Source organism: Lepidochelys olivacea, assembly GCF_965140295.1.
Source record: "Lepidochelys olivacea isolate rLepOli2 genome assembly, chromosome: 15".
NCBI lineage: Eukaryota > Metazoa > Chordata > Testudines > Cheloniidae > Lepidochelys > Lepidochelys olivacea.
Window position 1 is genome coordinate 28,290,375 of NC_140425.1, and position 14,250 is coordinate 28,304,624.

At 42.3% G+C, this 14,250-nt stretch overlaps 1 protein-coding gene across 4 annotated transcripts in view; it reads left to right on the forward strand.

Moving 5' to 3' along the window:
- Positions 1-14,250, forward strand: part of TMEM120B (transmembrane protein 120B) — a 41,248-nt gene that overhangs the window by 22,272 nt on the left and 4,726 nt on the right. For 3 of the 4 annotated variants that reach the window (XM_084649382.1, XM_084649380.1, XM_084649381.1), the window contains 4 exons: positions 10,406-10,471; positions 11,513-11,574; positions 12,028-12,120; positions 12,618-12,682. In XM_084649382.1, coding sequence (XP_084505508.1) covers positions 10,406-10,471; positions 11,513-11,574; positions 12,028-12,120; positions 12,618-12,682 — 286 coding nt within the window. Of the gene's footprint in view, positions 1-6,970; positions 7,369-10,405; positions 10,472-11,512; positions 11,575-12,027; positions 12,121-12,617; positions 12,683-14,250 lie in introns of those variants that run through there. The other variant, XR_014714269.1, reaches the window with a different exon arrangement.

The following is a 14,250-nucleotide window of genomic DNA, read 5'->3' on the forward strand; positions in this document are numbered from 1 at the left end:
CCCCCATCATATTATATTTATAGTTGGCGTTATTTTTTCCAATGTGCATTACTTTACATTTAATTGGGGATTGGTCCTGCTTTGAGCAGGGGGTTGGACTAGATGACCTCCTGAGGTCCCTTCCAACCCTGATATTCTATGATTTATCCACATTAAATTTCATTTTCCATTTTGTTGCCCAATCACTTAGTTTTGAGAGATCTTTTTGAAGTTCTTCACAGTCTGCTTTGGTCTTAACTATCTTGAGCAGTTTAGTATTGTCTGCAAACTTTGCCACCTCCCTGTTTACCCCTTTCTCTAGATCATTTATGCATAAATTGAATCGGATTGGTCCTAGGACTGACCCTTGGGGAACACCACTAGTTACCCCTCTCCATTCTGAAAATTTACCATTTATTCCTACCCTTAATTTACATAAGAGCCTTTGGTGAGGGACCTTGTCAAAGGCTTTCTGGAAATCTAAGTACACTATGTCCATTGGAGCCCCCTTGTCCACATGTTTGTTTGACCCCTTCAAAGAACTCTAGTAAGACATGATCTCCCTTTACAAAAACCATGTTGACTTTTGCGTAACAATATATGTTCTTCTATGTGTCTGACAATTTTATTCTTTACTATTGTTTCAACTAATTTGCCCGGTGCTGATGTTAGACTTACCGGTCTGTAATTGCCAGGATCACCTCTAGAGCCCTTCTTAAATATTGGCGTTACATTAGCTATCTTCCAGTCATTGGGTACAGTAGCTTCTTTAAAGGACAGTTAATAGTTCCACAATTTCACATTTGAGTTCTTTCAGAATTCTTGCTGCCATCTGGTCCCAGTGCCTTGTTACTGTTAAGTTTCTCAATTAATTCCAAAACCTCCTCTAGTGACACTTCAATCTGTGACAATTCCTCAGATTTGTCACCTACAAAAGACGGCTCAGGTTTGGGAATTTCCCTAACATCCTCCGCCGTGAAGACTGACACAAAGAATTCATTTAGTTTCTCTGCGATGACTTTGTTGTCTTTAAGTGCTTCTTTTGTATCTCGATCGTCCAGGGGCCCCACTGGTTGTTTAGCCGGCTTCCTGCTTCTGATATACTTAAAAAACATTTTATTACCTTTTGAGTTTTTGGCTAGCTGTTCTTCAAACTCCTTTTTGGCTTTTCTTATTACATTTTTACATTTAATTTGGCTGTGTTTATGCTCCTTTCTATTTACCTCACTAGGATTTGACTTCGACTTTTTAAAAGATGCCTTTTTATCTCTCACTGTTTCTTTTACATGGTTGTTAAGCCATGGTGGCTCTCTTTTTTTAGTTCTTTTACTGTGTTTTTAATTTGGGGTGTACATTTATGTTGAGCCTCTATTATGGTGCCTTTGAAAAGTGTCCATGCAGCTTGCAGGGGTTTCACTCTAGTCAGTGTACCTTTTAATTTCTGTTTAACTAACTTCCTCATTTTTGTATAGTTCCCCTTTCTGAAATTAAATGCCACAGTGTTGGGCTGTTGAGGTGTTCTTCCCACCACAGGAATGTTAAATGTTGTTCTATTATGGTTACTATTTCCAAGCGGTCCTGTTATAGTTACCTCTTGGACCAGATCCTGCGCTCCACTCAGGACTAGATCGAGAGTTACATCTCCCCTTGTGGGTTCCTGTACCAGCTGCTCCAAGAAGCAGTCATTTAAAGTATCGAGACATTTTGTCTCTGCATTTCGTCCTGAGGTGACATGTACCCAGTCAATATGGGGATAATTGAAATCCCCCACTATTACTGAGGTTTTTGTTTTTTTTTATTTTGATGGTCTCTCTAATCTCCCTTAGCATTTCATCGTCCCTATCACTGCCCTGGTCAGGTGGTCGATAATAGATCCCTACTGTTATGTTCTGATTAGGGCATTGAATTACTATCCATAGAAATTCTATGGAACATGTGGATTCATTTAAGATTTTTATTTCATTTGATTCTACATATAGTGCCACTCCCCCACCACCCACGACCTGTTCTGTCCTTCCGATATTTTTGTACCCTGGAATATCTTAGCCAAAAGCCTACAGAGAAGACTGTGTTTTTGTAGCTTTCCAGAATCCTTGTATTTTGGAACTGCATTAATATCTCTCACCCTTCTTTCAAAATCACAGTAGAAACTCTGATTCCATACTAAAAAGGAATGCAGAGAAGCCTAACTGTGGTCTAGATTTATAATGTGATTTATCTGGTTGTAGAAATAGATAATGAATGCATTTCCAGCTCTTGATAGAGGTCGATTATACCATGTAGAAAAACGTACATCTAAACTACAATGGGGGGGGGGAATCCAATGTTAAAGTAGATATAATTTAATAGCAGTAAAAATAGTACACACTTGTTAAAAATTAAAAATAAACGAAAGCCCCCAAACACTATCTCTCTCAATAACCTCATAGTCTAAATTGTTTTTTATTTAATGTTTCCTCTTTAAAAATGTATGCTTTCAATATAAATATCCTAAATTATTTGCAGATTCATTTATAGCTGGAGTTGCTCTTCGGAAGTTTCCAGTATTGCCAATTCAAGTTACATCATCACCATGAAAACTGCTATTGTTCCTCAAAATGTATATACTTAGTCACACCTAACTATAATGCTAGATGCTACAAATAACTGGAACATTACTATAACTGAAAGAAACGCATGAAGACGTTTCTCTGTTTTTCAATTTTGGTTATTTTATGCATTTGACAGCTCTTTGTGCGTAGCCAGTTTCATTGTTCCCCTTATAGTCAGTCGGCGTCTCTTGCTGAAGAGACTTTTATAAACATCAGTGGAGGAGCAGAAAAATCTCTTGAATCTTACTTCAAAGGAATTTAAAAAATAATAATTTCATAGTATTTAGAGCAGTGAATTTAAAAAACAAAACAATCTTTCCCCCCGCCCCCAAACAAAAAAAACAAAGAAAAGAAAAACAGGTGACAGTCAGTCAATCGAAGATAAATCAAGTTGACAGTGTCCTTTTCAGTCAAACCATGTTAGGGAATAACCTTGCACTTCTAGGGGACCTGACGACGTGACCTGAATATTCTTTCCTCCCCCCACCACCCTGAGATCTTCAGATTCCCTGGTCTGAGTGGTAGAAATTGTAGTTGCATCCCCAGAGTCCTATAGCATTCCAAAGAAGCATTACTAACGATGGCTTTGAACTAGGGATGTCCTGCGTTCCCTTCCTTATGGCTGGAAATATAGCCGCTAAAAAACACACGCAACCTCCGGGAGACATGACACAACACTCTGCAAGATCACTTTTTGCTTGATTTTTGTTGTTTAAGCCCTGTGTATATTCCACAAGCCATCAGTGCAAATGCTGAGATGTGCTGTGCTGCATACACTTTTAGCAGTGATTGTAGTGAGTGCCATTTCAGGACCTCTCCCAATGTCCTAGTAGCCAGCCAACTCGCATTCCTCAAGTGCCTGGCTAGAAAGGACAATAATGGGGACTTATTCACTCAGTTGACTTCATTATTTCGTCTGTACACTGATGTAACGGAGACACAAATTGGGGCTCATTATTGCTTGTGAAGTCAGATCTGATGGCCCCCTGCTGAGTTGCTACTCATCCATTGTAGATTGGCCCTCACAAGGGAAAACACACACACAATCTAGACAATGAATACACACACGTGCGCTACTGCTGTATTAATTGGTTCTCTCTCTAATTTGGCTTGTTTGCCACGCTTTGAATAAGCAAAACTACTTTACTTCAACTTCACTTATGCATCCTTGTCCAATAAACACTACCCTGGGGAATCAAATGGCTTATAAATTCCCTCTTAATTGAACTTAATACATGAGTAAACCAACTAAAATGGTGGTGGTAGAAGACTTGTGTTGACAGCACGCTATGCATATAATTAAGCAGTAATGAATGAGGTGCAGAATGTTTACTAAGGTTTAATGACCAACTGGGAGGAGTTTATGGCCATTTATTTCAATCAGTCACTTTTCCAAAGCCTTGTACTAAAGTAATTTCTCCTATTACATACTAAAAAGCGAGAGGCAGAGAACCTCCATGTGTAGTGGTGGTTGAGGGGTGTGTGTACATTTCTGGGGAAACTCGTGTCTAATTAGCGAATACTATTGCTTGCAGTCTTCAGAGATGATTCATCCAGGTTGATCTGTATTACCGGTGAAGCAATCACAGCATTGTAGCAACAATTACTTTTATAAGTACCAGCATACTGGCATAAAACTAACAATTGTAGCCACAGAATTGTTGTTAAAAAATCCCTCTCATGTAAGATAGAGATTTTGCTTCTAGTTTCATTTCAGGAAAGCAGTTGTCTCTAGACCAGTGGTTTTCAAACTGCGGGTCGTGACCAAGTACTGGGTCACGGCATGTAAGGCACTGGGTCATGGGGGCTCTGGTCAGCACCACCGACTGGGCCGTTAAAAGTCCCATTGACAGTGCTGCCCAGCTAAGGCAGGCTAGTCCCTACCTGTTCTGACGCTGCGCTGCGCCCCGGAAGCAGCCAGCAGCAGGTCTTGCTCCTAAGTGGGGGTGTATGGGGGAGGGCAGCACAGGGCTGCAGCTGTATCACTGTAATGTTTCAGGTGTAAACAAGCCCTTACAATCGTGAATTAAGCTTCACAAACCCTCTGTGAAGTAAAGGAAGTGGTGGTCTCATATTCTACAACGAGGGAAACTGAAACACAGAGACATTAAGCAACTAGTCTGAAGTCATGCGCAACCAGGAATTGTCCCAGTCTTGCATGTTAGTCACAGCACCAACAGTTTCCTCATTTAAACAGCTCAACATTGGCCTAATGCTTCCAAAACGAACACCATTTCAATATCTGAAACTAACCTCTCCCATTGTGATATTTGTATATTTCTTGATTACGCCTCAGTAAAGTCTGGCGATATTCTTTTGTTTTAAATTTTGAAGCTTTCTCTTTATTAATATTATAAGAAACTCACTCAGTAAAATCAAGACTGAAGTTAAATTTATTTGTATAACATTATAGGAATGTACATAGTAGGTAGCACTTACAATATCTTGGCAGCAGTCATGATTCTATTAGACAGTGCTTTGATTGCTACTTTCCTCCCATGCTAGACAGTCTGTCAGCATTTAAGATGCTTCCTACCTCAACTCCCTTCTCAAGCTAGTGCAGGTGTTGCATAGATAATGCTGTCTAGAATAGAGTAATGGGAGCTTAGTCTCCTGCCTAATTCTCCTCCTTGCTGAGAGATACTGCATTGTACAAATCCACCTCCCTTCATGCCTAAAGATGCTCTAGTAATGAGTTGTATCTGCTTGCAGACTTCAAGTAGTCAGACTAGTGCGCTACGTTGCTTCCTTTTGGCCTGGTTTATTCTGCAAAGTTAGGTCAATGTAAGTCCCCTTGCATTGACCTAGTTGTGCGTGTCTCTACACTTAAATTGGTCTCCCATTGATTGATTGTAAGCTCTCCATTATGCCAGCATAGTAACACCGCCTCCCTGAGTGGCGTTGAGTCGTGGTCAATATATTGAGGTCAATGCAGTGCAAGTGTAGACATTGCATTCCCTACGTCAACCCTAACAGTCCTCCAGCAGCTGTCTCACAATGTCTGACATTGATCATTCTGGTCACAGTTGTGAATTCTGCTGCCCAGGGGTCATGGAGACCAGAAGACTTCTCTTGCCCTTTAAATCCCTGCGAAGTTTTGAAGTTTTAAATTTATTAATGCCTTTCCCGGATTGTTCATCTTGGCGAGGACACAATAACAGAGGGCTTCAAGGTGTGCAGCTGACCATGTCGGCTATATGCTTCCACTTGGAGTAGACCGGTGATATTTAATCTCATGGGCCTGTGGGGAGAAGAGGCTATGCAAACACAGCCACAAATCAGCCATAGAAACGTGGACATCTATGGGCAGATTGAATGGGGGATGCAGGAGAAAGGGTATGACAGGGAGCAGCAGCAGTGCTGTGCGAAAGTGAAGAAACTGTGGCAGGCATACCAGAAAGCCAGGGAGGCCAACAGTCAACTTGATGCTGAGCCACAGAACTGCCACTTTTACAAAGAACTGCATGCCGTACTTGGAAGAAACCCCACCAGCATCTTGCACGCCTCCAGGGAGCCTGAGGCCCCTGGTTTGAACAGCGAGGAGGAGGATGGGGGAACGTGTGACCGTGGGTGGGGAGATTGTTGAGCCGTGCTGTGAGCCAGGACCTGTTTGAGACTCCACAGTCTAGTCAGTCCTGGCAGTTGAGCACAAGTGAACCTGATACAGGGGAAAGAACCTTGGGTAAGTGTGTAAATGTATTTCCCATTACAGTGATGCTGCCCCCAACTTAGCAGAAAATAGCTCTTGACTTGCTTTTAATTTATGTGTACTAGAAAAGCTAGTGGCACAACAGGTAAAATCTGCTTTTCATCCCCCTATGGAGTTAGGCGGGGGGCCCCTTATGGAGCAGTTTATGTACCTGGGGTTGTCCCTTGAATTCTTCCGAGAGATCTCGATGAAACTTCCACAGAGGTACTTTGCAATGTTCTCCAAAAGGTTCCTAGGGACGGCAGCCTTATTTCTTCCACTGAGGTAGGACCCTTTTCCATGCCAGTCAGCAATAATTTTGGGCACTATTTCGTAAACAGGTTGGCAGCATACTGGCCCAGGCGGCTTTGGAATGCCAGGAACAACTGTGTTATCTGTGCCTTTGTTACTCTCAGGAGTGTGAGATCAGCTGAAATCACCACCATCTGTGGAAAGTGGTGACCGTGTTCAGTGCCATGGCCATATACTCAGTTTCATGCAACTGGGCCATTCCCACGTCATTTCCCTCAGCCCTGGCCAGCCACACTCACCATGTGAGTGGGGCCGTGAACAAGCACTCCGAAGCAGAAGTGTCAATAATCGTGTCTTGTTTAAAACCTTAGGAGAGCAAGGGAAGGGAGTTCTGAACCTTAACTTTTGCTTTCTGTTGTACCATTGTCAGTATAGTCACCTCTGTCTGTTTTATCTGCAGCTGCTTAAGGGGCTCCCAGATCAGGAGGAGAAAGAAGAGAACTTGGGATGATGTGTTCAGTGAGACCCTGGAAGCCAGAGCTGTGTCAGACCATGAACAGAGGCCCTGGAGGATGAATACTGCAGACTCTAGGGAGAAAGGTCCAGGAGCTGGAGAGGGAGATGCACCAGGACATAATGGAGCTTTTCCAACAGCAAACACAGGTGCTGTAGACACTTGTGGACCTACAGGGTCCACAATCCCAGGCTCATCTCCCTTTGCAGTCCCTGGAGAACTCCAGAATGGCAACTCCCTACATTTCTACACCCACTCAACATTCCACCTGGCATCAGGGATACATCCCTACCCCTCCACACTGGGGGACATCGTGGACAAACACAACTTCAGCTACAGTTGCTGTATGTATAGCTAACATGGACATGAATGTTCTGTCCCCTTCTTTATGCTCTGTTCCATAAATTTATTAAGGTTGTAATATATTTGCTTTTAACTTTCACCGATTTTTTTTTTTTCCTTTTTCTGAAGTGTGGTTACTCAATAAAATTATTATTTGGAAAATAATTCCTGCAGAATGGCTGGCAGTACTGAAAGCACCCACTTATTTGTGATTGTACACTTTTGTCATTGATCTTATGAGCTATGATTATTACACTGTGTTTGACATAAATGTACAGCATGCACCACAAAAGTAATAGGTACACATCTATGAATGCAACACTGACCAGGCACCAAGTGCCACACAATTCCTAACAGGTTCCCAAACCTCAGGGCTGGGCAGAGCACAGTACACCACAACACATCATTGTGACTCTGTTAAGTGCTCTTTCAAAGCCTCCCTGAGTTGTGTAGCTCCGTGTTGTGCTTTTCTGATCGCCCTTGTGTCAGGCTGTTCCAATGCAGCAGGCGGCCATTCCCCCTCCGCCCTGGCAGCAACTTTCCTTCCTTGGCGTCACAGATGTTATGCAGGATGCAGTGGGCATATCCCCATCGAGATATTATTCTCTCTGAGATCCAATCTTGTGAGTAAACAACACCAGCATCTCTTCAGGCTACCAAAAGAACATTCGGCTGCTGTTATGCGCCCACTTGAGCCGGCAGTTGATTCTTTCCTTGGTGTTGTCGAGGTGTATGGTTTACGGCTTCATAAGCTATGGGAGCAAGCAGTAGACTGGGACCCCCAGGATCGCTACTGGCATTTCAACGTCCCCAAAGGTGAAGGGGAAGCCCCTGCCTGGAGCTTTCTGAACAGTCCTGTGTTCTTAAAGGTGCAAGCATCATGTGCCTTTCCTGACCAGCAAACATTGATGTCGGTGAAGTGTCTTGAGTGAGCTACAAGAGCTTGCATAACCACAGAAAAATAGCCCTTTCTGTTGATTACTCTGTGGCAAAGGGGTGTGGTGCCAGAATAGGGATATGCATGTTGTCCATTGCTCCACCCCCAATTCCGGAACCTCATTGCTGAAAATCCATCCATTTTGGCCTGCACGTTGCCAAGAGTCACAGTCCTGAGCAGGAGACTATTAATGGCCCTTCACACTTGCATGACAGTAGTCCCCCACAGTGGATTTTCCAACTCCAAAATGATTTCTCACAGCAGCAATCCAGTGTTGCAAGTTTCCACAGTGCGATTGCCACTTGGTTCTCCATTGTCCGTGCAATTCCCTTTGTAGTGTCCCTGCACTGGAGAGCTGGGTTGAGCTCAGCACACAGATCCAGGAATGTGGTCTTGTGCATCTGAAAGTTCTGAAACCACTGCTCATCATCCCAAATCTTCATTATGATGTGATTCCACCAGTCAGTGCTCATTTGTCAGGCCCAGAAGTGGTGCTCCACCATTTGCAGCTGTTGCATGAATGCCACCAACAATCTTGAATTGATTCTTGCTGTGGGACACAGCAATCGGACGTCCAGGACCTTGTCCTGTTCCCTGTGGTTCTTGTCGTTCTCCAAATACTGGAGGATTGTGCGTTTTGTGCTCGCAGTGCGCATGACAAGAGTGCAGAGCTGTGTAGGCTCCGTGCTTCAGTCACACGTAGTGGACAGCAACAAGTCCTGTGTGCGTTCGTGGGACTTTCAAGTCCTGTGACGTTATAGGGTGGAGAAAGTTGGATGCTGGGAAGTTGACCTCTTGCTCCCAGTTCCCTGTGTAACTAGTTTCTGCCCCACCATGCATTGCCAAAACTTACCGAAAGACAGTGCAGTGGATGGTGGTGAGTTGCATGCTGAGATGCTTACAGTACAGTGTGCTGTGCATTGACACAAGCACTCCTGGTGAGTACTTGCAGCACTAATGCAAGGCACCAAGTATGCACGCACACAAGCGATGTACCCAACTGTGGCAGCTTTATGCCACCGTAACTTTGGTCGGCAAAAGTTTGTAGTGTAGCCGTGCCCTTTCACTTGCTCACCTCGTGAGTTCCCTTAATGCGTTGCTGGTGCAACTTGTGCAATATCAGTTAGAAAAACAAAGTGTATGTAAGGGGGGGGGGGTGTTTGTGTAGGTTCTGCCTCTGAACATCATCCCCTTTCTTCTGTGTGTGGGTTCAGCAGAACATCACATCCCTTTTCTGTGTGTGTGTGTGTGTGTGTGTGTGTGTGTGTGCGCGTGCAGCAGAACATCACTCCATTTCTTGCTGCACACAGTCACTTCTATCGCATCCTCTAAAATAAAGTAGCTTGCAGGCCTAAGGCTGCCTGGATGTTGCTGGTTAGGCAGGTGGTGCCCAGAAGAGGGCATTCCCCCTCTAGGCTGATGTTTGGGGTGTGTGTGTGTGTGTGGTAATGACACTTACTCACACTTCTAATGACTTTCTGCTATTATTACATAATTGAAATATAGTGGGGTGGGGTTCAGTGACCTCTGAGAGCATCACCGACAAAATGTATCCTTTATGTATGCTGAGGAAAATGGAGAGGCCAACGGTGTGAACCCAGAATGGAGAGCCATTGGAATGTTTTTCCTGATGGGATCTGGTTGGGGAAGATTAAGTCTGCTGCTCACTGGTGCTTTTTTATGACTGAAAATGAATGGGAACTGTGGGCTTTCTTGGGATTTCTTGCAATTTCGTTGACTGTTACAATTGTGAACTGTAGAAATAAAACAATGGCTGCTTTTGCCTCCCAGTAACATTGAATAGACTCTGTATTTAATCTCACAGTGGTAGATTGTTTTGACTTAAGACTGTGATGTTCCTGTTTTTCAAACCTCACTTATTTTATACTGATTGATTGATTTATTTATTTATCCTAGCTCAGGAAATGATTAGTACTGATCTGGCCAAACTATTTTAGCACATTCTGCTCAGACTGATAACTGTCTCCAGCTTATGTCATCACATTCCATCTCAGTATTGAAAGGCTGGCTTTAAATTTAGGGTGCATGTTTGTGACTTTCCTCCCTACTCTTCTTAATTACCTGTTTTCTTTTCTTTTAAGGATTAAGGGCTGGTGGGTGTCTCATCATTATGTCTCCACATTTCTATCTGGAGTAATGTTAACATGGTAAGTTTTTTCTCTTTACTCTGCTGACAGATTTTCATTAATGGTTTTAAACCCTCCTCGGAGACATCTAAAGTGACCTGATATAAATGTGTTTTCCCAGGCACTTGCTGCAGCTTTGTGCCTTACATGTTTTCTCTGGTGTGACATTTGGAATGATAAATCTAGAGCTACTGGAGAGTTCACAGCTACAGCTCCATTAAAACAACACCTCAGTAGCTGTAATGGGGGCAGCAAAATGTCTGAATCTCCCTGATTTGCTGCTCTATATAAAGATCTAAGAAACTTATATTAAAGAACAAGCAGATAAATCTTTCTATATAGACAATAAATGACATGAATTATATTCAATAAATCTTTGGGGTTTTTTATCTGTTTATAATCTGGGTTCAGCAAAATGAAAGTAACATTCAAACTCGGTTTTGTTTTGGTTTTTAATTTTTATCTCCTGATTAGGATGATTGTGCAAACAGTTTGAAATGTTGTTTTGTGTAACTTAACAAAACCTTGATTAAAGTAGTCTCACTTATCATCTTTTTATATATATGTTTAATATAAAAATCCTTTTATTTCAGTCACCATTTAACTTCTTTATTAAAACCACAGGAACAGAAATAGTTTGTATGAAAACAATTAAATTACTTCTCCCCTCAAGTGCACACACCTATGTTGATTGGGTTTTTTGCAAATATTGCTGAATGATTTGATCATTGGCTATAGAATACTGCCATTTAATTAACAAGAAAAAGCAACATTCCAAATTAGAGAAAAGAACCCAGGGAAACCCAATGAGATAACTCTGGGTTGAAGGCAACTTGTGATGTTTGGACATTTACTGACACCATAAGCTTTGCCATATGCTTTGGTAAAAGCTGAGATCTGCAGCCTAGTGGGCCGCACTGGATAACAAGAATAACTGCTTATGTCATTCACTGATGGGATCAGACTTGACTGAAATAGGGAGAAGGAAATTTATATTACTTTTTGTTTCTTATTAAACCAAAAGTGTGAATCTTTTTTCTTTTTTACACCCCTCTCTATCAGGCCAGATGGACTCATGTATCAAATGTTTCGCAATCAATTTTTAGCATTTTCAATTTTTCAGAGTAAGTATATCTTACCTTGCTAATTCTTGAATGAAATATGGATCCTCTACACTTCTGCTCCTTAAATACTAAGGTTCTTAGAGGATCTTTTGTATTAAACTAAGGGCTTGTCTACAGTTGAAACACTTCAGGGGCACTGTTATAGCACTTCACTATAGACCTGCTCCACTGAGAGGCAGTAGCTAGGTTGATAGCACTAGGTCAATTAAATAATTCTTCAATTTAAACCGGGGGGTTAGACCAGCTTAACTACATGGCTCAGGGGTATGGATTTTTCACACCTCTGAGCCATGTAGGTGGGTTGACCTAACTTTTTAGTGTGGACCAGGCCTACATTAGCTGATAGCAATGAATTAACTCTTCTTACTGTTTGTGTTAGAGTAGCCAGTGCAACATGATTTTGTTTTCTCCCTCCCAGTTCCCGCTAAAATGAATAATTCCTTTGTTTTCCAGGCTGTGTACAGTTCCTACAATATTATTATCAAAGTGGCTGCCTTTACAGACTCTGTGCATTAGGGAAAAGAAACCACTTGGATCTTACAGTAGGTGAGTGGTTTTGTAACCCCTAATTTAGTTTTACAAAAACTATGTAAGTTACATTCAGCAGCTAATTGACTTAAAGTTTTAAATGTGATTTCTCAAAAAGCCTGTTTTCACTTCCTCAGAGTATCTCAAAGCTTTCACAGCATCATTCCACTATCCTTCCCTGCTTATTTTGAGTATGTAGGTGTTAGCAACAGGAGACTGAAACTAAACGATTTATGAACCTTTTGTTATGTTGGACAAAAAGGATAGTATTAAACTGATATATTGAAGTCTTTGTAATCTTAAATGTAAAAATTGTATCTTTTGTCATTTGTTGTCTTATATACAGCCATAGGCATCCAGGGTGCTTTACATACAGTGCAGAGCTCCTTGTCCTGAACTTCTTATCTGAAGAAGACATAGAAAGTAATAACAGATGATGGTGCAGGAGAGTGGTGGGGTTGTGTTGGCATGCAGGTACTAATTTATTTGTCTCTCCTAATGTTCTGGCCTTACAGAAGGATTTCAGTCTTGGATGTGGCGAGGGCTGACCTTCCTCCTTCCCTTCCTGTTCTTTGGGCATGTAAGTTGGAGAACCTGGCTTCTACATATTTCACTGATTTGTTTTATCTGAACATAAAGACCCAGGATTGTCAGAGTTGTTAGTGCTGTAATTGTAGCAAAACACAAAGTTGCCTCTTGGATCACATAGTACATATGGTAACTGTGTTCCACAGCTGGAAATTGAGTATCCCTTTTAGGAAGAAGTTATGAAATGGTTGAAAGTAGGAAGACTAGTTTAACACAGATTATTCCAGAAACTCCCTTTTAATGAAGATACATCTGGTTGGTTGGTGGCTTTTTTTTTTGTTTTTTGTTTTTTTGTATGAGATCATGAAGAAGACCTTTAACCTTTGTAATTACAGGAGTTTGCCATTGGAGTTCTTCTGTTTGGTTACCTGGCACCACCCTCTTTTTCTTTTAGTGATTGCATATGTCGGTTACGCTACATAGGTATGTGCATGTCTCATGCATCAGTGCCACAGAGTTTTCCCTAGTGGTAACATGTATCTCCACTTACATAATTGGTTGGTATGGAGTCACTCTAGTCATCAGGTAGAGACCAGTATCCATCCAACTTTCAGGCTGTTCAGCAATTTTGGCCTGAAAATAAACAAGAGAAGTCAATCTAGTCATCTCTCCAGAGAACAGAGTTCATTGCAGAGGTCCTGGACTCGACCTCTGCCAGGTCTTACCTGTCCCATCCCAGGTTCCTAGCCATAGAGGATCTCTGTGTGTCATTCACAGCTCCACCATGAATCTCAGTAAGGAATTGCCTCAGGCCACATGGCTGCTTGTACTTATGTGACCCTTTCACAAGGCTTCACTTCCAGTGAATGCAGACATGGCTTGAGTAATCTACTTCCCATGGATTCACCCTCTGGACAGGTTAGTATGCACCCCAAACAGTGTGTTGTCATCTCAAAGTTGGTGGATGAGCCTGGACAATGTGTGTGGGGAATCCCATTCTCTGTCTCCCCTCTCTAATTTCGGTAACAAACACTTCAGACACGGATCCCTCTGTACATCATATTCTTCAAGGACAAGAGGCAGCTTAGGCCGCACCCTAAGTTCCAATCTAAGGTGGTGTCTGACTTCCACCTAAATAAGTCTCTATACTTGCCTGTCTTTTTTTCCCCCACAGCCATGTGCTCTTACGGATGGACCAAAGCTGCACACCTAGATGTGCACTGAGGCTTAGCTTTTAACATGTTCAGAACAAAGCCCTTTTAGTTTTTCATCTCCCATGCAGAACGAATGAGAGGCCATCCTGTTTACAGCACAAGACTCTAAATGGATCACAAGCTGCATTGTCATGGGCTATCCTGCCAAAGATATCATGTCTCCTGAGAAGCAAGCAGTGCATTCAACCAGAGCGCACTTGGTTTCCATGGTGTTTGTGGGAAATGTTCCTATTATGAACATCTGCAGAGCACAGTGTGATCTGTGGTCCTTGGTCAACACATGCACTAGATTCTACTTAATTATGGTAGCATCCAGGGAAGATGTGAATGTGGGGAAAGCGATCCTACAGTTCCTCTTCTGATGAGATTTCTAGCACCACCTGTACAGATAACAGTTGGGGAGTAC